The sequence below is a fragment of the Nanorana parkeri genome, unplaced genomic scaffold (genome assembly GCF_000935625.1).
Source record: "Nanorana parkeri isolate BGI_ZX_2015 unplaced genomic scaffold, ASM93562v1 scaffold108, whole genome shotgun sequence".
Classification (NCBI taxonomy): Eukaryota; Metazoa; Chordata; class Amphibia; order Anura; family Dicroglossidae; genus Nanorana; species Nanorana parkeri.
In genome coordinates, this window is record NW_017306376.1 from 2215668 (window position 1) to 2243440 (window position 27773).

General features: G+C 41.4%; 1 protein-coding gene across 1 annotated transcript in view; it reads left to right on the forward strand.

Annotated features, from left to right (window-relative positions):
* LOC108784303 (cadherin-like and PC-esterase domain-containing protein 1) overlaps window positions 1-27773 on the forward strand; it is a 107392-nt gene that overhangs the window by 13059 nt on the left and 66560 nt on the right. The window contains exons 2-3 of the mRNA XM_018553065.1: window positions 7786-7972; window positions 27302-27396. Coding sequence (XP_018408567.1) covers window positions 7786-7972; window positions 27302-27396 — 282 coding nt within the window. The remainder of the gene's footprint in view (window positions 1-7785; window positions 7973-27301; window positions 27397-27773) is intronic.

Consider the following 27773-nt stretch of genomic DNA (forward strand, 5'->3'; position numbering starts at 1 on the left):
GACAGTGCAGTACAGGCTGTTTTTTTTCCCCTGTTAATGGTTGAGAGCAACGTGGGCAATATATATATAATGTATATGACATGTACTGTATGTGCTAGTCATATAGATAAGATTTTTATTTTGAATTTAGCAGCAAATAGAAAAATAATTGCACATACATAACTGTACTACAAAAGTACTGTATTTCATAGGCATAAGTAAATAGATTTAGAGCTTGCAACTAATCAGGCTGGTTTGCTCTTAGTTAAATGACTTTAAAGTGGTTCACTTACTAGTTTACTTCCTGTGCTGAGTGAACCAGCATACTCCACTGATCCCAAACAGGAAGCCTGCACTCCGTTGGATTCCCCTGTGCGACATCACTGACCTAATTAAGAAATACTTTACTTCCTTATTAGGATAGCACCTTATAAAGAAGTATACCACTTCCGTATTAGTTCAGTGACAGCAGTGGGGATGGGCATTCTCGGCCCATAACCCCCTTTGCATCAGTAGACCAGATAAAGGTAAATGCACAATTTTCTGCACTGAATAGTAAACTTGTACCAATTTACCAGGTGCATTGAATAATCAACTGGGCAACCAAATAAGTGTAAAATGTGCAACAAATTCCTCCATCTACAATAAACTGTGTGGATGGAGGGATCTCACACTGGGCCAAGCCTCGGTATCTTGCTAGTTGGCCCCGCTGGCTCTCAATACACCTGAACAATGCCTGCATCCAATCAGATTGTTCAGGGATTTTAACTGACTAGCAAGATACTGAAGCTTGGCCCAGTGGGAGATTCCTCCATCCACACAGTTTATTGTAGATGGAGGAATCTATTGCACTTTTTCCATCTGACCATAGAAAATCTATTGGTGTATGGCCAGCTTTAGGACATGCACAAATCTCTTGCTCTTATTACCATCTGTGTTCAAGAGTCTACAATGAACAATAGTAGGTTACCAGAGGCGTAACTAGAAACCTGAAGGCCCCGGTGCAAACAACAACACCAGTGGGTTTAATAACACTTAAAAGCATTTTATACATTTTTGGTTGGAAAACAAATGACACTGCAAGACAATGACACTCTGCACATACACAACAATCAGTACCTACCTGGACCTGCTGCAGCTTTCCTCCAGACTGTCCTCCCTAACAGCTCCTGATCTCTGAGCCTTCAGTGTCCAGGCTGCCACTCCCTAATCTTAGTTGACCACGCTGCCAGGACGTCCTACAGCGGGTATCCCGCCAGCTCCCTTGTCAGGTGCCTGCTGGGAATTGGAGTTCCCCTACAGGCCACACCCCCGCTACATCTTGTTCTATTCTTCACCAAAAAAAACACAGCGGGCGACGGGCAGCAAGAGTAGCGGCGGGCAATGTCAAAGTATCTGTCGGTAATATGAAACAACATGACCATGATCCAAAACATATTTATATATCTCAATAGCATAGTGTTTCAAAGCGCATATTATAATGGCCAAATCAGACTTCTGTCTTGAACACTGTTAAATTGCCGTGCCATGATATAAAACAGGACATTCATCCAAAATATCCTAAAATTACGCATGACCTAAAACAAGTTTATATATAGAAATGGTCCAAGTAAGCTTTAGGTTATAGCCAATAAAGGAAGTTCCACAAGTTATTAAGCATAAGAATGAATATATTTTTCATCAATTACTTTGATCATTAAAATTCCATCTTTAATAAAAACCTGGCAATCTAAAAAGGTGATATATGTTGTAAACATGCTGTAAAATAAAGATGTTTTTAACTATAATATTTTAGAAGTTATTTATCCAGAAATACAGGAAATTCTAGAGGATCATAGTCTTTTTTCAGACCATTGAATAGTCCAATCCAGTCCAGTGGTAAATGTGTTTTTTGGCCTTGACACCCATTGAAATGTAAACTGACTGAACACCTTGGTACAAAAGACAGTGAATAGTTTACACATTGCATCTATGTCCTTTGCTTTCTAATACTTTACTGGGAATAGCAGTCCCCTTCCAGTCCCTCAATGTTTCTTTTTCCTCTTTTATCCCCTCAATCACAAGTCTTCTTTTTCTTGTTTCTATCTACTAGTTTTAAAAGGCAGTGCTAATGATTCAGGAATTTTTCCACAACCCTAGAACTGGAGTTCCTTTTCGTTATTTCTTGTTCTAAACTGGTCTTTTTAATACCATAGTTTACATGACTTCAGTGAATAACATGTATACTATGATAGATGTTGATACAGTTGTAATGTAATGTCAATAGCGTCTTACAATTTAACCACCTGTTTTATTGCATTCTTGTTAATAAAAACAATTTGAAAGGAAAGTAAAAACTGCTTGTCCTTGATAACCACTGGAAAGTATACTGCCATTAACTTGTCACTACTGTAAATTATATTTCTAATTTCTGAAACACATTATAACACATATGTCACAGAGGAATTTCATGTATGACATATGTTTGTCTCCTTTTCTATCCTATTAAAAACATTTGCCTAGAAAGGTAACATGGCACTTCTTTCCAACTAAAATCGGTACTAAAACTGAGCAGGGCATATGCAATTGTCCTATTGTACTACCCTGCTTTTATTACAAAAGGCTTCCTCCAGCACACTGTCATGTATAAAGTATTGTATGACACTTGGTTGAACCTGAGGGTCGTATCCTAAATGTGTCAAGCAGTGTAGAATACCTCAAAATGAGGGGATACCTTGCAAAATACAGTACTTATTTGAATCTGTTCCTTGATGTGAACCTGTGCCTACCACTGATGACACAGAGGAAGGATAAGGTGACATTTCATAAATTTGCTAACTCACAGTACTGTGATGACAACTACCTTACACTAAGCACCAGATCTTTTACCACAATGCCATGGAAGATGCAGCACACTGCTCTTCTGCAACATACATACATTCATTTATTATTCATATTTATATTTTGTATAGCGCTGACAAAACGCAGTGCTTTACATACTGCACATTCACAAGAAGCTTACAGTCTTAGGTCCCTACCTAAACATACATACAGTACACTAGCGCTGATTTAGTCAGGAGCCAATTAACCTTCCAGCATGTCTTTCGAGTGTGGGAGGAAACTGGAGTACCTGGAGGAAACCCACACAAGCACAGGGAGAACATGCAAACTACTTGCAGATAGTGAAATGACCAGGAACCTCCAGTGCTTCAAGGCAAAAGTGTTAACCACTAAGCCACTATGCTGCCCAGTGTAAGTAAGTGTAGGACCTAGCAGCCCTAATATAAGAAACTCTTTAGTTTATGGTAAAAGACTTACTGCTTCCACTACCTTCTGCCATGTAAACATACCCTAAGCTAATCTGCTGTACAACAATGAGCTACTTAAAAAGCCACGGTGTAGCAATATAGTGTTAGCAAAGTCATTTACTTACAAATCATTCATTCTGTAGGGTCTTTTTATTACAATATTAAAACAAGCCCATTCTGAGAAGAGTACAAGAGCTGCTATTTCTGACTTCCTTCTAAAAAAACTAGTTGGCTGCTTGTCTCTGGCTTCAGCACTGCCTAAGATACTGACCCATAACACGTCAGAACTCTTAATCTGCAGACAGGTTCCAGGTCAACAACTTAAAAAACAGTAAAGCCATTGGATCAGTTCAAATGTTTTAAAAAAATATATTTTGTAATGTCATTTTTAGCTAGACGTTGAAGATCTAGACTCCATAGGTTGAACTCGATGGACTTGTGTCTTTTTTCAACCTGACTAACTATGTAACTATGGAAGACTCATTCCCATATGTTTTCTTTTTTCTTTGCACTTGCTGTAAAAGGCACAGGGATCTCAAGTCTCCCTGATGTTCAGGGAGTCTCCCTCTATTAGATAGACATATCTGCATAATAGTTGTAAACAGCTCAGCCTGAAATGTACGCACAGGTGAATTAGTCACAGGACTAATATCCCTTATCAGACAGCTGGAATTGCAGTTTCAATCAGACTGTCGCAACATTGTACAGTTTACCTTTAAATAATTCAGTGCTAGCTAATCAGAATATCAATTAAGATAATTATTTTGATAGAAACTTCAGACTGCTAGGGTGTTTTTAACAAACAAGAAAATAACACAACTCTTTGCTTCTGACAGTGTTGTAGGTCTAATATTTACACCTCATTTAGATATGATGTCAGACTGTTCTCTAATAAAAGCAATATGCGGATAGGCAATTAATTGTCTGCTTTCATGTCAGTGAAAATTATTGAGCTTTAAATCACATTTGCTGTGTGTTATGGTCTTCTTTACTCTTCAAATAAATAACATTTATGGTCCAAGGCTTTTTCCTAAACTTAATGCCCTGGAACAAAATTGGCAGTAATTTCCAACCTTTTTGGGACAAGTGATTTATTAAATTGCTAACATAAGTTGGAAATATAGTGAAATGTATCTTCAGCACAGCAGATCCCAAGCCTGGTGTGATTGTGAGCCCCTAGATCTTCCTTACTGAAGGACAGGAAATGGCACTGAATTCCAGTCATTTCATTTTAATCCTTTAATATTACAGTCACCAGCCAGCATAACTCATTTTTTTGGCTAAGAAGTAGATGTAAAAAAGAATGACCTTAACATGCTAGGATCATTACATTTGCCTTGGGTGCAAGAACTACACCATTCTGTAAATATACATTTTACAGATGCATTACGTTTATACTGGCTGAGCTTATTTAACCATTTTATGTCTGGTTGGTGTAGGTGTTCATTTTTCATTTCCAGAGTGGTTTTGGGGGGGGGTTCTGAACATATAACAGGACAGACAAGGCTATCTTCTACTAGCAATACAATTTTCATTTTCTGAATTACAATAAAATATCTATAATATGATAAAACTTATTTTAGGTATACCACATTTACATATTGTGCATAACAGCCCACACAGTTTTGTTGTGTTTAATTGTAATAAAACTGAAGCAAACATCTATTTTTCAAATCTGACTTGGAAGCAGGGAGAGAAGTGCTAAATATGTGTTCTGTACAAAACATTTTTTCACTCTAAGCATTTTACAAGCGGTCACAGGAATCACATTGGCAGGAACTACATAGATTATCTCCTAATCATTACTGTAAGACTACATAGATGTCCATTGACGCCATACTAACAAGCCTTAATTGCAAAGTGGGAAGCACGCAAAAAGGAAAGTAGCATAACCATGTTAGAGACAATGGTCTTTTTTTTGTAATGTGGACCTCAGTAAGAAGTCTTAAAATATGTAATGCACACATCAACCACAAGCTTTTCCTCAAATATTGTAACCGGTCATGTTTTCCAACTTTATACACAGAATTCTACAAGTGAAAGAATTAGTGCATATTGTACAGAGTTTTACAATGTTACTCATTAACTCTGTCACTATTACAATAAGGAGCGCTACCAGCTGGTAAAAAGTGTAGGCACCTAGAAATGTCTGCACATACCTGCAGCAGCTTTATTTATATCTGCTATGGCCTAATGCTGGCCACTCTGACCGGGCAAAACTCGGACATTTCTGTGTAGTATCAGAGCTTGCCTTCTCCCTCCCACCATCTACATTCCTATTTGCCCATCCCTATAATGGGTTGCCTCATTGGCCAATTGAAATGTGTGTGAGGTAGATGGAGCGGGCAAGCTCTCTCACCACTATGGCATTCAGCTGTAGAAGTTGTGTGCTGCACCTCTAGGTGCCTAGACTTTATAACTGCTAATGGCTTCCTTTTTTAAAAGTGACAGAGTCACTGTCAGCTCCCATTCACACTTGAGGGCCCCCATTCACAACAGAGGGTGAGTGATTTCTGGTGATTTGGAAGCTTTTTATTTTAATAAATAACTGTAAATAATAATATGTAAACTGTAATGTACTGTTACCCATTTTAGTAGTCATATCAATGCTTTACCCCACAAACTGTCACTGAATTATATTCTTCATACAGTGGGGGAATTTATCTGGAGCAGTTGTTCATAGTACCCAATCAGATTCTCTCTTCAGTTTGTTTAGTCAACCTTTGAAAATGAAAGAGGGGCTGGTAGTTGAGTGACGCTGCGCAGTGATGTCACTGGTTGCCAAGATCTGGGCAAAGACTGTCCCAGGTTGCTACGAGCTGAGTGGAGAGATCTTTATGACTCTTACACATCTCCCTGTCCAGCTCCTAGCAACCCGGGACGCTCAGGCCAGAAAGGGGGTGGCAGACACACTGCAAACATTGTACCTCGGAGCGGCCATGCCGCTCTGCCTGCTGCCCCCCCCCTTCCCCATGTGACCCAAAGAGATGCTATCTGAGGCAACAGACTCAAGTTGCCTCATTAAAGGGATGGTCCTGCTGACAGCAAACATGCACACAGGAGGAGAGAAGAGGTGATAACTGCTCCTTCATTGTCCAATAAGATAGGTAGAGTCTCCCTTCTGGTTGTGCTGGCAGTGGCCTATGAATCACAGAAGGTTTGACAGAACTATGCATCTGGTAGAGAAGACCTTTTACCTATCTTTACCTATTTGTAAACTGCATGTTTAGGTGTTTGTCTGGAGTTCAACTTTAGACTTTAAAAGTCTGAACACTTTTTTAGTTATATTTTTATAGAATGCGGAAGGGTGAAATCACTGTCAGGTCAAAGCAGCCTTTGTATGCATGTATTGTATGTTTATTTCATATTGGGAAGCATCTAGAACCTGACCCAGTTGAAATGAAGATCACATTAATAAAGTCAGATCTATTGTGTTATTTCCACTTAAATCTGAATGTAAGATAAGGCAGTACATTTTTTAACAATGACACAGTTAATAATCATACGTATTTATATTTGATAAAGTGTTTTAAAAATATTTTGTTTGCCGGTTGCTCCTAGCCCTTCTTTTTCCGGACCTTGAAAGCATTTAATTTTAGTTGTCAGATTTGCCTCAAATGTTACTGGAAAGGTTGTACAGAGATGACAAGAAGGTATGTGGTCTGCTAAGTGTATGTCATGCATTTGTATAAAAGAACATGCTTTCTGTCAGGTGGCTGGAAATAGTTTACACTTCCAGCTTCTGCGGAGTAAGGACATTCTGGAAATGACACAGCTGACAGATTTGGTGATCTACGTTGTGCTTTCTGTAAACAAACCACTGCTGGAGCGCCATTGGACTCAGGTCAATGTAACGCCAGCTACGCTGTGCCAGTTGTTTGTTTTGTTTATTACATGAAGCAAATTTGAAATGTATTTTTCTAAGGAAATGTATTTTTCTAAGGAAAAATAAAGAAAAAAAAGTCTGAAAACTAATGCAACCTACTAAATTTTGGGGGGTTTGATGCTCTTCAAGTCTAATCCCCATGTAATCCAAGTGTACAGTAAATTCATGGGTTTTATCTTTTAACCACTTGAGGATTTTGAATGTGAGGAATACGTCCTAAAAAAGTCAACAAAGTTTTTAGGAAGCATCTCATATGTCCAAGGCTGTCCGTCTAGCAGCCTTGCATGAAAACTAGCATGAAATATGGCAGCTCTTTTTAATGTTTTCCCAATGTGACAGTGGTAAATGTCGGTTTTAAGTAGTGATGTAGGTATGGAGTTTATGGAATGTGTTAAATAACAAGAATAAAAGTATTCAAAAGTATGTTGCAGGTTTTGAGTTTTGCACATCAGGTGCTCCTATTCAGACTCAATCAGCTTTATTTTAATAAATAAGAAAATAAAACAATATGAACTGCACACAACCTGCGCTTAACCTCCTATAGTGTACTACCTTGACATTGTTACGAATACATGATTAATACTTAGATGAACTTAAAAGTTCAGTGTAATACATTTCTGGTTTCTTTAACAGTATGAAGAAAACATGAAGGAGAGGTTGATTTCCAATACCCGGAGAAGAGTCTTACTATATACGTATCTTAAATTCAATACTGAGGAATCTACCCTATATAAAAGGATTCTGACTCGCCTTGGGTACACAGTCTTACAATCTGAAGATATTAGAAGTGTTAAAGCATTTGTTAAACAACAGCCTCAGAGTAAGTATAAACATGTTTATGATATGGCACTTTATATGTCAATGTTGTAACCATTTTGGTTCCTAGTTTGTGCTATGCCTAAGAGCACTTTTCTTGGTATAGGTTTCCATTAAATTTGCTGTACCCCCAATTAATCAGACTACTTTTTGAGCACACGATTCCTTTAGAAGGAACTGTGAAAAAAGAAAATCACAGTTGTTGTCCATGGTGACCATCACCAGTTAAATTCCTTGTTTATTATTCCTGGGGAATAAAAGACAAAACCTAATTGTGAACCTCTCCAATGTTGTACTTATTTCCTTTTTTTTTTACTGTGTATTGCCTCCTATGCATGTATGTTTTATTTTCCATTCATAATATTTAACTGCTCACATCGGCAAATGAAGGCATTCTTGATAAAAGAAAGGCATCAAATTTGAAAACATATGTTTTGGACTGTTGAGAAAGAAAATATGATTTTAACCGAATACAAATATTGGTCCCTGTTATGCTCCTGAGCAGCTCTTCGTTTTCCAGAGGTACTCATACAGAAAAACTGTGAGCACCCAAATACCAAAAGGTAGCATTAACAATGCATGTACCTAACTAAAATTTACACAGGATGTAGAACAGGAACCATGTAAACTCTGACAAGGTAAAATCATCCAATCATGCTTGACAGCAAGGAGAAGAAGGAGAGTGGGTGGGAATGTTTCTGGTGGCAGGTGAAGCTTTAAGATCATTACCCCTTACACACACTTAAAGTGACATTAAACCCTCAGATTTTTTTAACATAAAAAATCTCTTTGCTGCTCTTCCTTTTAAATCCTCATGTCTTCTCATGCTGGGCAGAACTTCCCTTTGCAGCTCAGTGCCTCTTCCTGTAGTGCTGGCTCAGGTTACAAACGTACACACAGACACCATGTATCCATTCCTGAGACAAGGCAGTCTGCTGCAAAACAGAAGTTCTGCCCAGCATGAGAACAGATACGGATTTAAAAGGAAGAGCAGCAAAGAGAAGGGAAACAACCATGGATTACAGTAAGGCACACATTACAGTATTGTTTTATGTTAAAAAACCTGAGGGTTTAATGTCACTTTAAAGCTGAACTCCAGGTATAAATTTTGATGTATACTTACATTGAGCTAAGCTGGACTAGGATCTGATTGGACAAGGAGCAGTGATGTTATGATCTACACTTTGTCCATTTAGAGAATGCTTAGTATTCATTGATAAAAATACTAGGCCTTCTCTGAATGGCCTCTGTGCCGAGTCAATGGCCCCCTGTGTTTTTACAGCAGAGGTGAAGACGCTCAGCACAGTGGCAGTACCAGGATCTGGAAGATTGCTGAAAAGCACTGTAGTAGCTACAGTGTTTTACAGGATACCCATGGTCCCATAGTAACCACATTTGTTGGGTAGGGAGAATGGGGGTTTTATGTAGGACCAACCATACGTACATCATGCTTTCAGCAGCCAGGGCTCCCTTATTTAATACTTTAAGAAGCCTTTATTCTCATACCAGATCCTTTAAATAAATGAATAGGGATGCATCGATACCGATACTAGTATCAATATCGGGGCCGATACAGGGCATTTTCACTAGTACCTGTACCAAAGTCAAGGCCTTAGAGTCCCGGGCGGTGGATGCCGAAAAATAAAAAATCTCTTTGCTGCTCTTCCTTTTAAATCCTCATGTCTTCTCATGCTGGGCAGAACTTCCCTTTGCAGCTCAGTGCCTCTTCCTGTAGTGCTGGCTCAGGTTACAAACGTACACACAGACACCATGTATCCATTCCTGAGACAAGGCAGTCTGCTGCAAAACAGAAGTTCTGCCCAGCATGAGAACAGATACGGATTTAAAAGGAAGAGCAGCAAAGAGAAGGGAAACAACCATGGATTACAGTAAGGCACACATTACAGTATTGTTTTATGTTAAAAAACCTGAGGGTTTAATGTCACTTTAAAGCTGAACTCCAGGTATAAATTTTGATGTATACTTACATTGAGCTAAGCTGGACTAGGATCTGATTGGACAAGGAGCAGTGATGTTATGATCTACACTTTGTCCATTTAGAGAATGCTTAGTATTCATTGATAAAAATACTAGGCCTTCTCTGAATGGCCTCTGTGCCGAGTCAATGGCCCCCTGTGTTTTTACAGCAGAGGTGAAGACGCTCAGCACAGTGGCAGTACCAGGATCTGGAAGATTGCTGAAAAGCACTGTAGTAGCTACAGTGTTTTACAGGATACCCATGGTCCCATAGTAACCACATTTGTTGGGTAGGGAGAATGGGGGTTTTATGTAGGACCAACCATACGTACATCATGCTTTCAGCAGCCAGGGCTCCCTTATTTAATACTTTAAGAAGCCTTTATTCTCATACCAGATCCTTTAAATAAATGAATAGGGATGCATCGATACCGATACTAGTATCAATATCGGGGCCGATACAGGGCATTTTCACTAGTACCTGTACCAAAGTCAAGGCCTTAGAGTCCCGGGCGGTGGATGCCGAAAACCGGAACCGGCGGAGTAACCTGCACATCCTTGGGTTGCCGGAGGGGCTGGAGGGCCCTGACCCACTTACCTTTGCCGAATCCCTGATCCGTGCCCTGCTCCCTAAGGCCCAGCTCACAGCCTTCTTCGCGGTTGAGCGGGCTCATCGCATGCCTTCCTTCCAGGGTCCCCGGGGGCCTCTACGCGTACTTTCATTTTTAAACTCATTAATTTCCAAGACCGTCATGCCATCCTTCGTGAAGCCAGGCTGCTGGGAGAGCTTAAGTATGAAAACAGCAAGCTTCTCATCTTCCTAGACTATTCTGTAGAGACCCAGCGCTAACGCAAGTCCTTTGATGCTGCTAAAGCTGCCCTAAGAGCAAAGGGGATCAGGTACAGCATGCTTTTCCCGGCGCACCTTCGGGTGCAGGATGGCGAAGCTACCCGGTTTTTTACTGCTCCGGAGGAGGCCTTTAAGTGGCTTGAGCACCTACCTAAGACCTGAGGATACCAAGCCGCGAAAGCGTCTGGATATATACCTAACTTTATTCCTTTTTCATATACTTTTGGATACTCTTTTTGGCGATGGTTCGTTTCGGATGATATTTTCTCCGACTTTATCCTGCATTGAGTACCTGCCCTTGGGGTTATACCCCGGACCTGGGGGACAGAGGTGAGGGGGGAGACCCCTCCGGGGTCACTGCTGAGGAGGGGGGACCGGACTGAGGCGGGAAAGATGTGGATATGGATCTGGTCACCAACTGCCTCTGACACCGCACTGACCGTAGACACCACCGAGTCCCAGTAGGGTCGAAGCTTGCTACAGGGCCACACCATATGAAGGAAAGTACCCTCCTCCACCCCGCAGCGAGCACACGTTGCGTCCGTTGTGGGGTAGATTCTAGCTAATCTAGCGGGGGTATAGTAGGCTCTATGGAGACATTTAAGTAGGCTTTTAGGGGTGGGGACCCTCCTGTATGGTTTAGCGTCCTAAGTTTACTTTCCATTGTTGTGTGACATTCCCCTACTGGCTAGTTGCCATGACAAGTTTGGGAATTAGGGCACTTCCTAATTGTCTGCTTTTTTATGTTCTGTTGCAACAGTTATAGGTGGATCTGTGCTTTGATGCTCTGTGGGGGTAATTTCATGGGGGGAGGAGAGAGAGGGGAGTGTTCCCATCCGGCTCCGAAGTGGGTAGCTTGGTTAATGTGGTGTCCCTGACTAGGGTATGTCTGATATTAATATAGTTTCGTGGAACGTCCGGGGGCTCAACTCCTGGGTTAAACGCTCCCTGGTGTTCCAATATCTCACCTCGTATAGACCACATGTCTGTATTCTCCAGGAAACTCATCTGACCGGTGGCAGGGTCCTTAGCCTAAAGAGAGCCTGGGTGGGCCATTATTATCACTCCACGTACTCCTCCTATGCCAGAGGGGTCAGTATCCTGGTCCACAAGACAGTAGCGTTTGACCTTCTTGATCTCAAGCTGGATCCGGAGGGCCGTTACATTGTTCTGCATGCTAAAATCCTCCACCTGGAGTTGGTGATAGTAGGCTTGTATGTCCGTCCCCCCCGGCCTTGGTTAGGATTTTGAACAAACTACTGCCCTTGATAGCTAGCTTTGCCACGGAGGACGTGCTCATATTGGGCGACTTTAACATGGTGCCATCCCCTGCCATGGACCGGATGGAGGTCTGGGTGGCAGCCACTTCGGAACTGTCCCGCTGAGCGGAAGTAGGCTGCCAGGTAGATGCTTGGCGTTCATGGCACCCTGAGTCTCGGGACTATACATGCCATTTTGCCTCGCATAGGTCTTTCTCACGAATAGACCTGTGCTATGTTACTCCCACGGTCCTCCCGAGGCTCAGGGATGTCTCCATTCTGCCCAGGGGAATCTCTGACCATGCCCCACTGAGGGTATGTGTGGTGGCCTCCTCAGTCCTCTCTGACCGGCTGTGGCGCCTCTCTAGATTATGGATTTCGGATGAGAGAGTGGGGGATCATATCACTGCTGCCATTGGAGTCTTAATAAGGGGACGGTTGCCCCCCACCTGCTGCACACCTATGGGGAGACTATTAGGGTGGGTGTTCTTCCTCCCTCCATGATGGAGGCAATCATAGTGGTGGTACCCAAGCCTGGGAAGGACCCCGAGCAGTGTTCGTCTTATCGCCGAATATCCCTTCTAAACGTGGATCTTAAAGGAGAACTATGAGGTGAGTGCTTTTCACTCACCTCATAGTTCTAGCCGACCTGTGACAATGAGACTGTCACAGGTATGGGTGACGGGACCTAGGGTGACGGGGCTAGTTTGTGTCCTTCCGTTACCCTAAGGAGAACTATGGGGAAAAGACTTAACCCCATAGTTCTCCTTTAAGATCCTAACCCGCATGCTTGCTAATCGGCTCAATGCTGTAATCACCCTGCTGATACATGGGGACCAGACAGGATTTATGCCTGGGAGGGGGACAGATGTCAACTTACGGCGCCTTTTCACTAATGTGGATAGGCTGCGAACATTAACAACATGCTGTCGGGCCCCTTCGGCCTGAGCCGGGGCACGAGACAGGGCTGTCCCCTCTCGCCTGGACTATTTGCACTGGCGATGGAACCTATAGCTATCCTACTTTGTGCCTCGGCCCGGGTGGTGGGGCTTCCAGGGAGGTTGGTGGAGAAGCTCTCCCTCTACGCTGATGATGCGATACTTTATCTGGGTGATGTGGGCCCCTCCCTGACAGCGGCTTTGGGGATAATAGATACATTTGGTTCCTTCTCTGGTCTCCGGGTGAACTGGGGGAAATCCTTACTGTTCCCGCTGGGCTCCTCCCCCTTGAGCTTGATCCGGGCTTGCCCCTCATGCAGGTCTCTGAATTTCGGTACCTGGGTGTGGTGGTAACTTTGGATCCTGCCCATTTCCTAGAGGATAATTTATACCCCATACTTAGACACCTGAGGGCGAAATGCTTGGCATGGAAAACACTCCCACTGACACCAGTGGGTAGAATTAACTTACTAAAAATGGTGTTCCTCCCTAAGTTTCTTTATTGTTTCCGAAACACCCCGGTCCAGTTTCCTAATTCCTTTTTTCAAACACTGGAAGGGGTCATTTTGTCTGGGCGGGGAATACTCCTCGGGTCTCTAGGGGGATCCTCCATCTCCCTCTGTCTGAGGGGGGAATGGGACTGCCCTGCTTTAAAACCTACTATTGGGCATCGGTTCTGGTGACTGTCCGTTGGTGGTTTGAAAGGGATCAAGATAACCCAGCGGTGACTCTGGAGGCTGCCCTGATGGGTTCTTATGCAGGGCTGAGTAATTTGGTGTTCAGGGGTCCAAAGGCTACCGGGACGATCACAGGACCTATGCGTACTGTGCTGGCGGTGTGGGATAGGATGAGAAGGGGAAGGGTGCCGGCCGGCACTATCTCCCCTGATACACCTCTTTGGGGCAACCCACGACTAGCACACCTGCTCTTTGTCCCTGACCCCCAGGCTTGGGCCCATCGTGGGATAACAGTGATTAAGCACATCATGCCGGGAGGCACGTTGTTGGGATTTGACAGACTTCGGGCCACCTACTCTTTACCTCCGACTATGGGCTTCAGATATATGTAGTTGCAACACGCGTGTAGAGCCCAGTTCCCTGACCCGATGACTATTGCCTCGGAAAGTATTGAGCAATTCCTAATGACAGACAGACTTCACAAACCCTTGTCCTCCCTCTACCTTCGGTTGACCTGTAAGGGAGGGCCCCAGCTTGTGGCCCTTTACGAGAAGTGGAGGGCGGACATCCCCCTTCTGACAGAGGACCTTTGAATAAAGCGTTCCCTTTTAGGGAACGCTTTATTCAGCTTAAATGTCTCCATAGAGCCTACTATACCCCCGCTAGATTAGCTAGAATCTACCCCACAACGGACGCAACGTGTGCTCGCTGCGTGGTGGAGGAGGGTACTTTCCTTCATATGGTGTGGCCCTGCAGCAAGCTTCGACCCTACTGGGACTCGGTGGTCTTCAGCTGGGGGTGGACCCTTTGATCTTCCTGCTAGGGTGTGGGGAGATCCTACAGGCTCCTAGGGCCACAAAACTCCTTTTATTTTATGTAGCTTTCTATGCCCGCAGAGAAATAATCCTGAGATGGAAGCTGGCTTCTCCCCCCACGGTGGGACAATAGTTATGCACAATTGATAGAATGCTCCCGCTCTACAGGCTAACATACATGAGCCATAACTGTGTGCCCAAATTTGATCGAATATGGGGAGACTGGGTGGCGGCCAGAGGATTTACCCTGGAGGGTCCGGGCGGAGAGACCTTACTCCCGCCTGAACCCCCTGAGCAGTGACCCAGAGGTGCGCAGATGGAAGACCTGGGGGTCTTTAAGGGATGGAGCTGAGAACAAGATCCCTTCGGGGTCTGTTGGCTCCTGGTGTTAGAGTTGGAGGGAGCTCCTTCTCTCTTGGTGATCCTTGGATGGAGCTTATCTGGAGCCCCCCACCCCTTTTCTGCCCCCCCTCTCCCCTTTCTCACTCATCGACCTCAGCCCCCCCCCCTCCTCTTTCTTCCCTCTCCCTTCTCTCCCCCAGGAGTTTTTCTCAGTGGCATGGCTGGACCTACTGGTGGGATTGGCCGTGTTGCAAGCACATGATACCAACGATCCACACCTTACTTAGCCTTGTAGTGTTTGTTTAGTCGTATATATGTATTTTTCTTATTTTTTTCATTATTGTATTGTCTTGTACTAACTGCTGATATGCTGTACTGTGATGTTGTTATTTATTTTTCTCTGTACTGTATGTGGCTCGTTTTGTGTATTAAAACCAATAAATACTTACCTGTTAAAAACATAAAGATTTGATGATCCAGTTTTGTTCACAGGATACTTGTATTCTAAAAATTTAGTTTATGTTAACTGATCTGCACTTTTAAAAGTTTTCATTTCTAAAGTTAAACATTATATAACAAGTTAAATAATACAAAGCTGAACATCAGTATTTTTTTATGTTTCAAATTCTGTCTGAGACATTTGTTATTTTTTCTGTTTCTTGTGAGAGTACTATTTTGGAATCAGTTTGGATTGGATAGGTGCCAATTGTCTTGGAAAGGACTTATAAGGAAAGTAGCTGAAACTTCCATTAACCTTTCTGTTTTCTTAGCCTTTATAAAACTTCAATATTTGTTCACATGAATATATGAAATATATTTCCTTTGTAAATCCTAAGAATGCTCTCTACGCCCTATTTCTTCTAAAAAAAGTTTTCTTCAACTATTGCAGTCTCTGTTTTCAGTTACACGTACAGATAAGTTGTATGCATAATATAAACACACTGGAAGAAAATGGTTTGCTATAGACTATAATCTTTTTGTTTGAGAGCAGACTTCTCACTCAAGCTATCTTTGAATGGCTACAATTTTAAATGCTTTGAACAAAATAAAATTCAAGGGACATACAGTACAAAGAGAAAATCAGCCATGAACACAGTCAGTTAAAAGCTTCTGTTTGTGTTGGGGTTTTTTAAAATCTAGATTTGGAATGTCAGTATATTCTGGCGAACTGAATCACCAGTCTCTGCAATTTATTTCCTGGTCATCTGCTTGTATGGATTTATAAGAGGCCTCACCCTGTTATTCAGTTATTCCTAAAGGAGAATTTGAGAATATAGCAGATGGAGTGGGACACTGTGGCAAGTGGGTCAGTGAGGGCTGGTAGAGTCAACAGTTTTAGTGGAGAGGGGGATCTTGTTACTGGAACTTCAGATTGATATAATAAAACAGTTGTTGGAGTTTATACAAATGTATTAGAGCTCATCTTTAGATTATCCTATACTGGGCATACATGCATCCCTTTTCTTGCAAATATATATTTAGGCATATTGTTTTGATGGATAATGAAAGCTATACTATTTGCGCTCAGTGAACCAGTAAATTGTAAACAAAAGAGAGATCCAGGGGGTGGCATATACCTTGTTGCACTAAACTCCTTTTAAGCCAGCAGATTTTAAAAAACTTAGTTTTTTTCCCTGGAGTTCTTTATTAAAGCTGAACTCAATCTATAATGATTTATATATACTTACTGTACTTATGTCAATGTATGCCAATGAGAGAGGCTTGGAACTCAACTTCCTCACTTTTCACTGACTTACATTATTAACTGGGTTTTAGTTTATACCAGTTTCTATTTAGAACCATTCCTTGTTTTGAGAGAGGCCTGGAACCTAACTCCCTCACTTCTTTTTGACTGACATACTGTCACGATCTGGGATCAGGCTCAGAGTCCAGTAGCTGAAGCAGCAGGCAATTCGTAGTATAACAGGCAAGGTTTGGTACACAAGCAGATGGTAGTAGTATAGGAGCAGGCAGAAGCCTAGTCAGCGAACAAGCCGAGGTCAGGAGCCAAAGGTATCAGGTATGTAGCAGAAGACGATGAGAGTAGTCGGTGAATCAGCAGCCAAAGGTCGGTACACGGGTAGCAGTATGAGTAGGTTGTAGCACAGAGGGAGCAGGAAGCAAGATAATGGCAGGAGCACAATAATCTGGCAAACAGGAAGTGCAGAGGCATGGCTTAAATAGGAGGTTCAAAGGAGGAGCAAGGAGTTCAGCAGAAACTAGGTTTAATTGAGGATTACACAGGAGATCAGGCAAGGAACTCTACCAAGGTTCTAAGGTGGCTCAGCAGGTAGAACCTCTACAGCAGAGGTCCTGGGTTCAGATCTGGTTCCTGATATATATATTATATATTTGGTTTCAATACAACAACACTCCCAGAAAAGGGTGCTATTTTGAATCAGTGCAAATTGAACCTTGGTAAACTGAGGACCACATGTACAACAAATTAGAATCATGGTACAGTTCAGACTAGGGGGGTAGGTCAGGAGGTAAATGTGGGGGAGCATGCAGATCAAAGTAAAAAATGTATGACCTATGGACAATACACAAGAATTGCATTCTTAAGCTGTTCAACCATTTTACGCACAATACATTGTCTATAATATGTCACATTCATGAGCACTGGGGGGCCTGAGAAAGTCAAATGTAACCATGTGGCCAATATATTATAGAATTTGTCCTATTGGTCTTATCCAGATAAACTTAATTGTTTACTTACATTATGTCATTCACTTTTTATATCCACTCCACCTCTATGGACTTGGTCTCCTACAGTGAGGGATTCAGTGGTGTTCAAGGGGACATTGGGTCCAAGGTTATGCATTGTGGAAACCTAATTGTTTGTTTGTATCTCCATTTGTATAAAAGAAACCTTCCACATCTTGCTCGTAGTTGTTCTAGTGGACGTAACTATCATACAAGCAGATGAACAGGAAATAAATTGAAGAGACTTCTAGTTCAGCTTGCCAGAATATAATGACACTCCAAGTCTAAGTAAAAAAAATAGAAAACATAAAATGTATTTTAATGCATTTTTTTTACTAAAAATGTGGGTTTGATAAACAGCTGCACAATCATCATATGCAACCATTGTATGCTCCAGTGCCTCTTCTTTCAGGCAATATAGAATGTTTTGGGAGTTTTTTAATCGCCTAAAGTGTGCATTTTAATATGTATGCTAAAAATGAAAAAAACTGCCCTGGCACCTCTTTTTTCAAAATGTGGCCTAGTAAAATAACTAAATACTGTGGATAGAGTCACTATAATATTTTTGCTAACTTTGTTTTCTGTGATATAAATGCACTGTCATTTTTTTCTAATTATAACCTAGTTTTAGTTTGTCTTGTTCAAAAAGTGGCCCAGTAAAAGTGGTTGAATATGGTGCACACAATAACTATGTCATGTACCTTGGTACAGACCAAGCTTCGGTGCATGGACCTGACATCGGAACACCGGGTTATCAGAGCAGGAGACAGGAACATAGCCAAGACATGAGACAAGGTCAGTAACAGCTGGGCAGTGGGGTACCAAATTAGGAAATGTAAGCACAGGCGGGGTCACAAGCTGTGGTCAGTAACAGCTGGACACTGGGGCAGAAGTCAGGATCTAGTGGGCAGACTGATGTCACAATGGGCAGGCAGATATCCAAGGGCAGGTCAGAAGGCAGGCCAGGTCATACACGAGAAAGCAGAATAAGCAGGTCACATGCCCATTTATATAGGTAATTTGGCACCGAGCGTGCATGGTAATGCACCTGCACCTCCATGATAACTGCATGCATGTCTGCACGCTATTGCGTACCTGTCTGTGAGCCTATGCACAGGGCCATGAGCCATAGTACATACACATGTTCAAGCCTGTACTGGTCTTCTGGAGCTGGAATGCCCTACATTTTACACACTCAGTATTTTGGGGGGTTTCAGCAAAATATATACATTCTAATGTTCATTTCTTGATTTAAAAAAGGCTGGTGTAAGTCCTTTTAAAAAAGTGACCTAGTAAAAGTGCTTAAGTACTGTGTACATGATTTTTCTTGAAGTGGTCACACACTCTTCTGACCTGCCAGAGGACATCCTCAAAGCCAGGGTACCTAACCAAGAACTGCTGCACCACCACCATAGGATCAGGACATGTGCTAGGGAAGGCTTGTGTGTGTGAACCTGCCCTGCCAAAGGGCGGCCAGAAAGTTTGTGCTGTTGTCACACTCAAACTGGTCTGGCACAAGCTTTCAAAATCTCTGCTACAGTGTGGCTTCTGTTTCCCAGGCAGCATAGCAGCACTTTCTCTAGGCTGTTGCATAGCATCTGCAGTGCTTGGGGGGACTGGTGGTTCTGAGGAGTCACCAGATGAGGTCATAGTTACATAGTATTTGAGGTTGAATAAAGACATAAGTCCATCAAGTCCAACCTGTTGTGTGTGTGTGTGTGTGTGTGTGTGTGTGTATAGGTCCATGAGTGTTCTCATTCTTAAGAGTACATGTACCCTTGTACATTTATCATAAAGGTCATAAAGGAGAAGGGATAGATGATTGCTCCAGGTGCAGAACACAGGGTTCTAAAGGTCAGGACCTGTAACTTATGCTGCTGCACTAGTTCACAGCTCATGGGGTGGGTGCACTTTGAACTTTTTACCTGGGGTGCTCAATGACACTAAGTGCAGGCCATTTGCTGCTGGCCTGTATCAATAAGGTGCTGCACCCATTGAGCCCTTTGGTGTATAGTCATGTTTTTCCTCATGCATTTGGTATTCAAATGGCTTGTATTTTTACCATTGATGATACATTGCAGGAAGATGCTGCAGACCACAATGGTATTGCTGGCAGCAGATTAACGCTTCCAATGTGCTGCCTATTGAAGTGTTCATGTACTGTCCTCACTCTAGCCAATGTCTACCAAACACATACATGACATCTATATTTTGAATATCTTAGGAATTGACCATATAGAGTTGGGAGGGGGTTCGTGGAATGTGGTGTTTGGGTTTTGAAGTGTTTTGTGGGCTCCATTTGACATTTTTTACACTTTTAATACAATACAGTGTGATACTGTAAAAAAAGATCATACGCTATAGTGCACAACTGTTGTGCCACTGGCAATTGGTATGAAGTTGAGGACTTTAGCTTTATGTTTTTTTGGAGTGTAAACTTCCCTATAGTTATTAGATCTGTTGTGGCTGCAACTTCCAATTCAGACCTATTACTGCTTGGTAAAACAAATCTGGTGTCCAAAGTTACCTAAAAAGGCTTTTTTTTCCAATTTGAAATTAATCACATTGGAGTTCTGCTTCCAGACGGCAAGCGATAATGTAACAGGAAAAAAATCAATTACAAAATATGTCATGCCAGAACACATTGTCAGTGGCACTGTCCATGAGAATTGCAGGATTCCATAACACCACATACAGCTTAAAGGCATCTTGCAAGCATGTATTAGAAAGAATGGTGTTTTTTCTATGTTTCATTTAAAGTCACAAAAAAATGAGGATCATCTCCCTGTTGGTGCATGTTCTCCATGGCAGTGCCCAGCTGCCTGTGCCCCTTGTTTGACAACCCCCTGCCTAATAGCCTAGAAAAGAATTGATCTTCAATGAGGTTCATATTAAAGTTTGCAATTTCCTTAATTTAGGATGAGTTCAACGAACAGCCTATGAATCAAACCCAGGCCGATTTGCTCATCCCTATTTGCAAAGATTTAATAATTCTTACATTTGTTAATGTGGAGGTCTAAAAGCATTGGCTACTTAGTAGTCATCTTAGTTCTTTGAAATATTTGTCTCCTTGAAAACAAACAGGCATGCTTCTTGCAATGTTTTCCAACTAGTCTGAGCTTAAGGACCCATGGCTTTTTTTTCCTCCTCTCAGCTCCTTCATCAATGCCATAATCATCTCCCAATCTGCTTCCTCTTTGACATCCATTAAAGGCTAACACCTCCTGGCATTTTTCACTGCCTCCGATGTCGTGTCCACCAGCTGTACAGCAACACAGCATCCTGTGAAATACCGAAGTTGATTTTTTTTCCCCTTACCTAGCTGCCTAAATGTTAACTTGAGCTGTTATATTAAGCTGAATTGTGCATTCCTCATTGGCACTACTGATAAATCTGGTTGTCCTTTTTGAAGGGACATAGTAGGTGGCATAGATCTCTTATGTGCTGCTTGGGCACAAAAAGCCACATGCTTCCTGTTTTGGTGTTGTTTTGTAGTGATTAACTGCTTTTTGCTGTTGATAAAGGGGGTTGAAAACTGGCAGGTTGGTATTCAAATTGAGAACCTCTCAGATGGAAAAGAAGACCATGTTACCTTTACCAGATTAGGAAAGCACTTATTAAGCTATCAATGCAGAAACGGGGGGCTAACATTGCTGAAAATGTTTGTCACTTGGCTCTTATGCTGACCACGTGGTTTCAGTGCTTTCTGTGTTACTAACGTGGATTACGTATGCAAAGTCAAACATGCTTATCTGCATATTGATTTAAGGTTTGTGTCTCAGTAGGAAGGTCAACATGACAGCCAGATCCATGTTTCTCTTATGACAATTACTTAAGTGTAAATAAAACCTAACAAATAACTTTATTTTAGTTACTTTTCTATCTTTTTTAATATGCTATTGAAAGTGTTTTTTCTTATATCTGTATTGGTAAACCTGCTGCTCCTGCCATAAATCTTTTGCACTCTACCTCTGCTGACTTGTATCAATTATCAAGGGCTACAGAACACCTTCTCCCTACATTATGGAGAAGAGGAGGGATGGAGTTGTACTAGGGTGATAATGCTGTGCATCCTTAGATACATTACAGTGAGTGACTGTTGTCACCCTAGGACTGTCAGGGGGTTACTGGCAGGATCGCTAGGTGAAAATAAAGGGGGGAAAAAGCCTGAAAACGAATGCAAATCACCAAATCTAAGGAACGGAAAGCTGCAGTTATATATTTTTAGGTTTAGATATCCTTTACATTCTCCTAAATGGGCAAATATTTTTTTTGGCCATAAGCAAAATAAACTCTTGAAACCTTTACATATACATGTCTAAACTCTATGCTAGTCAGTGGTATACGTGCACTGTGTATATATAGTGTGTGTGTGTGTGTGTGTGTGTATATAGATGTAGATATACATACATGCAAATATTTACAGAAAGATGTTGAGAAAATAGATGGGTTCCATTTGAAAATGCTAGTTGCATGGCTGCTCTACTGATCCATAAATTTACATACTTTCGAAGACCGGAGAAAGTATGCTGATTAGGAGCTTTGATTTTATTCTGACTTCGTGAGCTGCAGGCTTGTTCCGCATCAGTAATTTCAAAAATATTGCGGACTGTAACAGTCAATTAACTAGCTTTTTCAAAAGCGGGTCAGCCTCCATTATTTTCTCATTACAAGTTTGCTTTCATCAAAAGTAATACATCAGGTCGATTTTGAAGAATTGTGTTGTCATTAATGAGCATCCTACAAGATGCCTGGAAGGTATAGAATATTCCCTGCTATTTTTTTTAACAATCAATTTTTCATTGTTTTCCATACACGTTTTAATTTTAATGAGGCATACCCATAGGGGCTAACTGCATGCTCCACAATAAAGAAAAATTATTTGAAGTTAAGCAAACCCTACAAAGAGTTACAGCTGTTGTTTGTTTGCAAAATATAAATAATGTAATCAATCACTTCAATAGAGATTACACACCATAATGCTACCCGATAACCTAGGTGTCAGGCCCTATGGCTTTTTTTTAGCTATAGTGCTTGACAAAGAACATTGTATTATTTAATACTAAGGCAGTTATAAGAATTTCTTCATGGTGATAATTTATCAATATAAACTGATACTACATCAGAATGTAGCAGCTCATTGTGCCTGGTGCTGACACCCCTAACCTTCTGACTGGCTGTTTGAGTTCCATAAATTATAGCTGAATATATTATTGCCTGCAAAACTTTAGTGCTGAAAAGTGGCATGTCCTTGGTGCAGAATTCATATGACAGCACAGAGATGAAGGCGGAAAGTTATGGCTTAATTTTATGTTTAGTGGACTTAAATGATCTCATCAAACATGCGGGGACAGACTACGAGGCAAGATAAAAAATTGATCCTACATATAATTAAGATGTTAATTCAAGTCATGTCCTGTGTTGTAGTTAATGACTGAAAGAATGTTAACATTCTAAACATGAATATTATAATTTACAAATATAAAAACCGCACATGCATAGTACAAATCCTGTTTTACTGCATAATAGGATAACAAGGATTCAATTAGTTTCAAATCCCCCTGTGTGACAGATTTTATTAACAGAGGGCATTTAAATCCTCAGTTTTGCGCACCAGTTTTATAATGGTCTTGTACCTGTATGTCTGTAAAAGATCTTCAAGCAACAAATTGTAACTGTCCATATGATTTTGTCTTCTTAGCTGGTTCACATCACCATGATCTATGCTGTATGTTAACCTCATAATTGCCCTATAGGGCATTACTTACCTAGATTTCTAGGTCTGTCAGTAACTGGGCTAATTCTATTCATAAAAACAAGATGACAGTTGATCATTTTTTGGTAGATCATGTGATCATCTCATGTGATCATCTCATGTCTAAAGGAGGCTCCTGCCAGCTATGCATATCTCCTTCCTCCAGGGGCTGACTGGCAACTTTTAGCCCAGGGGGCAAGTACAACCCAGAGGCCCATGGTGCGGCAACCCGGCCCCCTCCCGCTCTGCCTCTTCCCCGCATTCTCCCCGCCCCTGCCTGCCACTTTTGCCCCATCCTTGTAAAAGTAGTGTTAATGTATTTATCGGTTTAGGAAATGTAAAGCACACTGGTAGTGGAGGGATGCCACGTCAGGGCTGTGCGCGTGCATGACTGCTGTGACCCTGGAAGTTCTGCCACTAACTCAGAAATACATTGTACAGCATTGCAGAATGGCATTGGCTATAGAGGACTACAAATCCCAGCAATACATTACACAGCAATGCAGAATACCATCAGCTATAGCGGACTATAAATCCCAGCAATACATTACACAGCAATGCAGAACAGCATCAACTACAGAGGAATACAAATCCCAGCAATCTGACCCTCTCTGTAGCAAGAAACCTAATGACTGACTGAACCCAGTTGTCATACTTTTGTGCCTGTTGCCCAATCCAGCTACCTGAGGGTGGTCAGATTTTGCATACATCATCGTGTGAGTTGATCTCAAGCAGGATGATTCAACAGAGGGCAGATAAATTGCACATAATCCCACCCCAGCTATCAGCAAATCCTCCTAAATGCTAGAGGTGGGAAAGCGCTCAATGCTCAACAGTCCTGACCAGAGAAATCACCTAGTACTAACATGGCAGGAGACACACAAACTAGTGCCCTTGTTGCTATGTGAAGCATACCATGCAGGTAAATGTCAGGAGGGGGATGGCACTTTAAAAATTAAAACGAAAGAAAGAGATAAATTAAGATCTACAAAGATTTGTTATTATCCTCTGTACCTCATTTCATAAATACAGTTTATTGTTACCATTATGCTATGTGAACTTTTTTTTCGGTGTTTAGTCACAAATGGGATGAAAATCCTTAAAATGCACCAACACAACAAATTTGAAAACTTTATTAATCAAGAAATACAAAAGAAACCCCAAGTACCGAGCTGTAATTACGCATAAAACTTGTTACAACGTCCAGTTAATTGGCGATGCCTTTGTTTTGAACCAGCTATCTTCCCAATGTGTATACATAGTTCCTTTGCTCCATACTGGGACACCCTGCTAGTACACACATCTTTATACTGTTTCATGTATCATCATTATCATTGTCATTATCATTCTTACCTTTCATCTTGTACAGCATTATAACACCATTAAAATAGTTTTGATATTGTTATTTACATTTTTTTTTAGCAGTCTTTGGTATCAGTTATACTCTGCTATTGCTAAGCTCAATATTTTTGAAAACATGTGTAAACTTTTAGTTAGCATAATAGCTTATTGGTGCTACTTTTGTAGATTCTTGCAAGATCTTCTGGTGACCGCCAGTTTTGTAGTTTCTATTCTTTCCTCTGTCTAAAAAGTACAAAAACCCAGTGTCTTTTTGCTTTACTGATGAGGCAGCTTCCTTATAAAAACTTCCATTGAGGTAGACAAATAAAAACCAGATTTTGTTTACCAGTGACTACCATATCTGCTAAATGGAACAGTCCAATTACCTGCAGCTGAAATGGCAGGGCTCTACTGTGAATCTGTGATGTCAGTAGGAACACTTGTCTATGTTTATGCATTTCAGTAGATGATAACTTGCTACTCAGTGGATACGATATTATAGTTTCCTACTTCTGGGTGACACAGTGCAGCAGTAGTGTAACAGCTACAAAGAGAGAAGCTGATTGGTCACTATAGGCAACTGCTACAGATTCTGTCTGCTCCAGTTTTGATAAATCCCCCATTATGTATTCTTGTTAAATGCATTAAAGTGGAATTAAATTCCCATAACAAAAAATCTCTAGGCATTGGCAGAAGAGAAATGCAAAGTCTATTTTTCCTTGGCTCCTAACAATTTTTCAGTTCTGTCTACACTGCCTGGCATATGCACTGTGCAGTGCACATTACATCCTAGCTGTGTTCTTGGCATGGCAAGAATTGAACTGAGAAACAATGCAACTCCTCCTGCACTAATGACTGAACATCCAATGGCTGAGGGGCAGTTATGGAAGACTCTGAAGAAGCAGCTACGGAGATGGTGGTGGTAGAAGATGATGTGGCAACAGGATCCTGGATCTCTCTCCAATCAGCTTCACAAGAGCGGAATACAGAAAATCCAAGTTTATTGTTGTAAATTCAAAGTCCAAAGTTTTTGGTAAATACAACATGTACACTACCATAAGATCTGTCCCATTTGAGCTCCTCTCCTGCGTTTCACCACCTGGGCTTAATCATAGAGGTGAAGTCTCTATTCTTCCAAAAGCCTAAATCTGCCGGGTACCGCCCCATCCCACAGGTGATGCAAATAATTATTTTTATGTGATGCCTTTGGTCTTTACCGCCCCGCTCTATGTGTGATCTTTTGACTGGGGTGGGATGCAGTTTGTCGTTCCCCTGTGTATGTTATTTGGAAAGTCTTTCCAGTCCAGTAGGTGAACTCTATGGGTTAATTATCTTTGCATCACCGCATCACGTGTGGAACGGGGCGGTACCTGGCAGATATAGAGACGAAGAATAGAGACTTCCCCTCTATGATTAAGCCCAGGTGGTGAAACGCGTGAGGAGTGCTGGGGTGGGAGAGATTTTATGGTGGTGTACATGTTGTATTTACCAAAAATGTTGGGCTTTGTATTGAATTTACAACAATAAACTTGGATTTTATGGATTCCGGTCTTGAGCCGCTGATTGGAGAGGGAACGATTAAGGAGTCGGAGCACACTGCACCTGGTGTGTATACTGATTTGCAGTCGGAGGTAAGATAGAGTGGTGAGTCTTGGCCTTTTTAGGATCCTGGACCTGTTATCGCTGGATGTCATTGATTTGGCAGGTAAGTGTGCCATAATGTGCTCTGCGTACTTTTACAAAATGGTGAAAAGCCCAGCCACCAGCTTGTGGACTTGAAGGCCTTTAACAAAGCATTATCAAAGCTTTGAGGAAGCTTTTTTGAATTCCTTTAAGCAACTTTTATCCTGTTAAACACAGATCTTAAAGAGGAACTTTACCCATATCTTCAAAATAGTAACAAAGGCACCTTTAGCAATGTTTAGTAATGACAATCTACAAACACATGCTTCTAGATAATTGCGGGCTTTGTATTCTTTGCATACCTTATTTCTCTTTTCTTCCCTAGTCCTTTTACAGTGGCTATTTTTACTAAGGGCAGATTACTAGATCTCCCTTTACTTCTTGGAACTCTGGCACATGTGGCTAGGACATGTGACCATGCACATCATCTCAGGGTGAGGAAATGCCTTTCCCTGAGATCTCATGAGATTACAGATGAGATTTCCCAGCAATGCTCTACGGATGTAACCCTGCCAAGATGCAACACTTGGGCACAATTACATAATGTGTGCCAAAGTGGACCATGAAGTGGGAAAAAGGAAATTGTAAGTAGAATAAAAATATGTTTAGCTAATGAATGTAAGATGATTTCTTATCAGCATGCAGAGCTGTATGCTGATGTGATTTTAGTCAAAGGGGATAAAGGTCAACTTTAATATGAGTGCTGACTATCATCTTAAACAAGCTGCTAGCAGGCTTTCAACAAGTTTGAAGCAATGCTGAACCTTTCTAGCACACTTATGATGATCTGTGTTTATCATCCCCAAACTGAAGGTTTAATAAGGTAATAAAGCAGAGAAGAAGACATTCACCCTGAAGTTGACTATTAAGTGTTGTCTTCCAGTTTGAAGTAACTGAGCTGCTGTTTGTTAAACTGAGTTATTTATTGTAACTGGTTTGTATAGTTTTATTTTACACTGGGTTCTGACAAGTTGTAACTCTTCTTTTAAGGCCAAGATATGTTGATTTACATTCCATCAAATAAAAGTACAGATGCAAATTGCAATGAAAAACAAGAACTTGCTAAAATACAAGAACTGAGAAAGGTAAGCCAATATTTCAAAGAATATTTCTTATTTTTACGAAACATTGAATGATTATGTCTCCTCAGTCTATCCTGTTCAGCAGCAATGGAAAACTTTGTTGTCACCAGAAAACCTGTACCAAGAAAACTACAGTGCCATTGTTTACCTCCTTTTGAGGTCTGTCTTTTGCCTTAATATTTTGAGACACTGACCTGCAACAAGCATGCATATCAGTAAAGTCAGGATAAAGTCTTCACACCAAATATGCACACTTGTTTTGAACAAGTGACTTAAAAAGTACTAGCAGCTAAACAGAACTGAGATTGAGGTAAACTGATTGAGCTTTATGGTTTTAGCACAGTTTCTGGAATCCATTAGTAGCTCACCAGCTGCTTTCA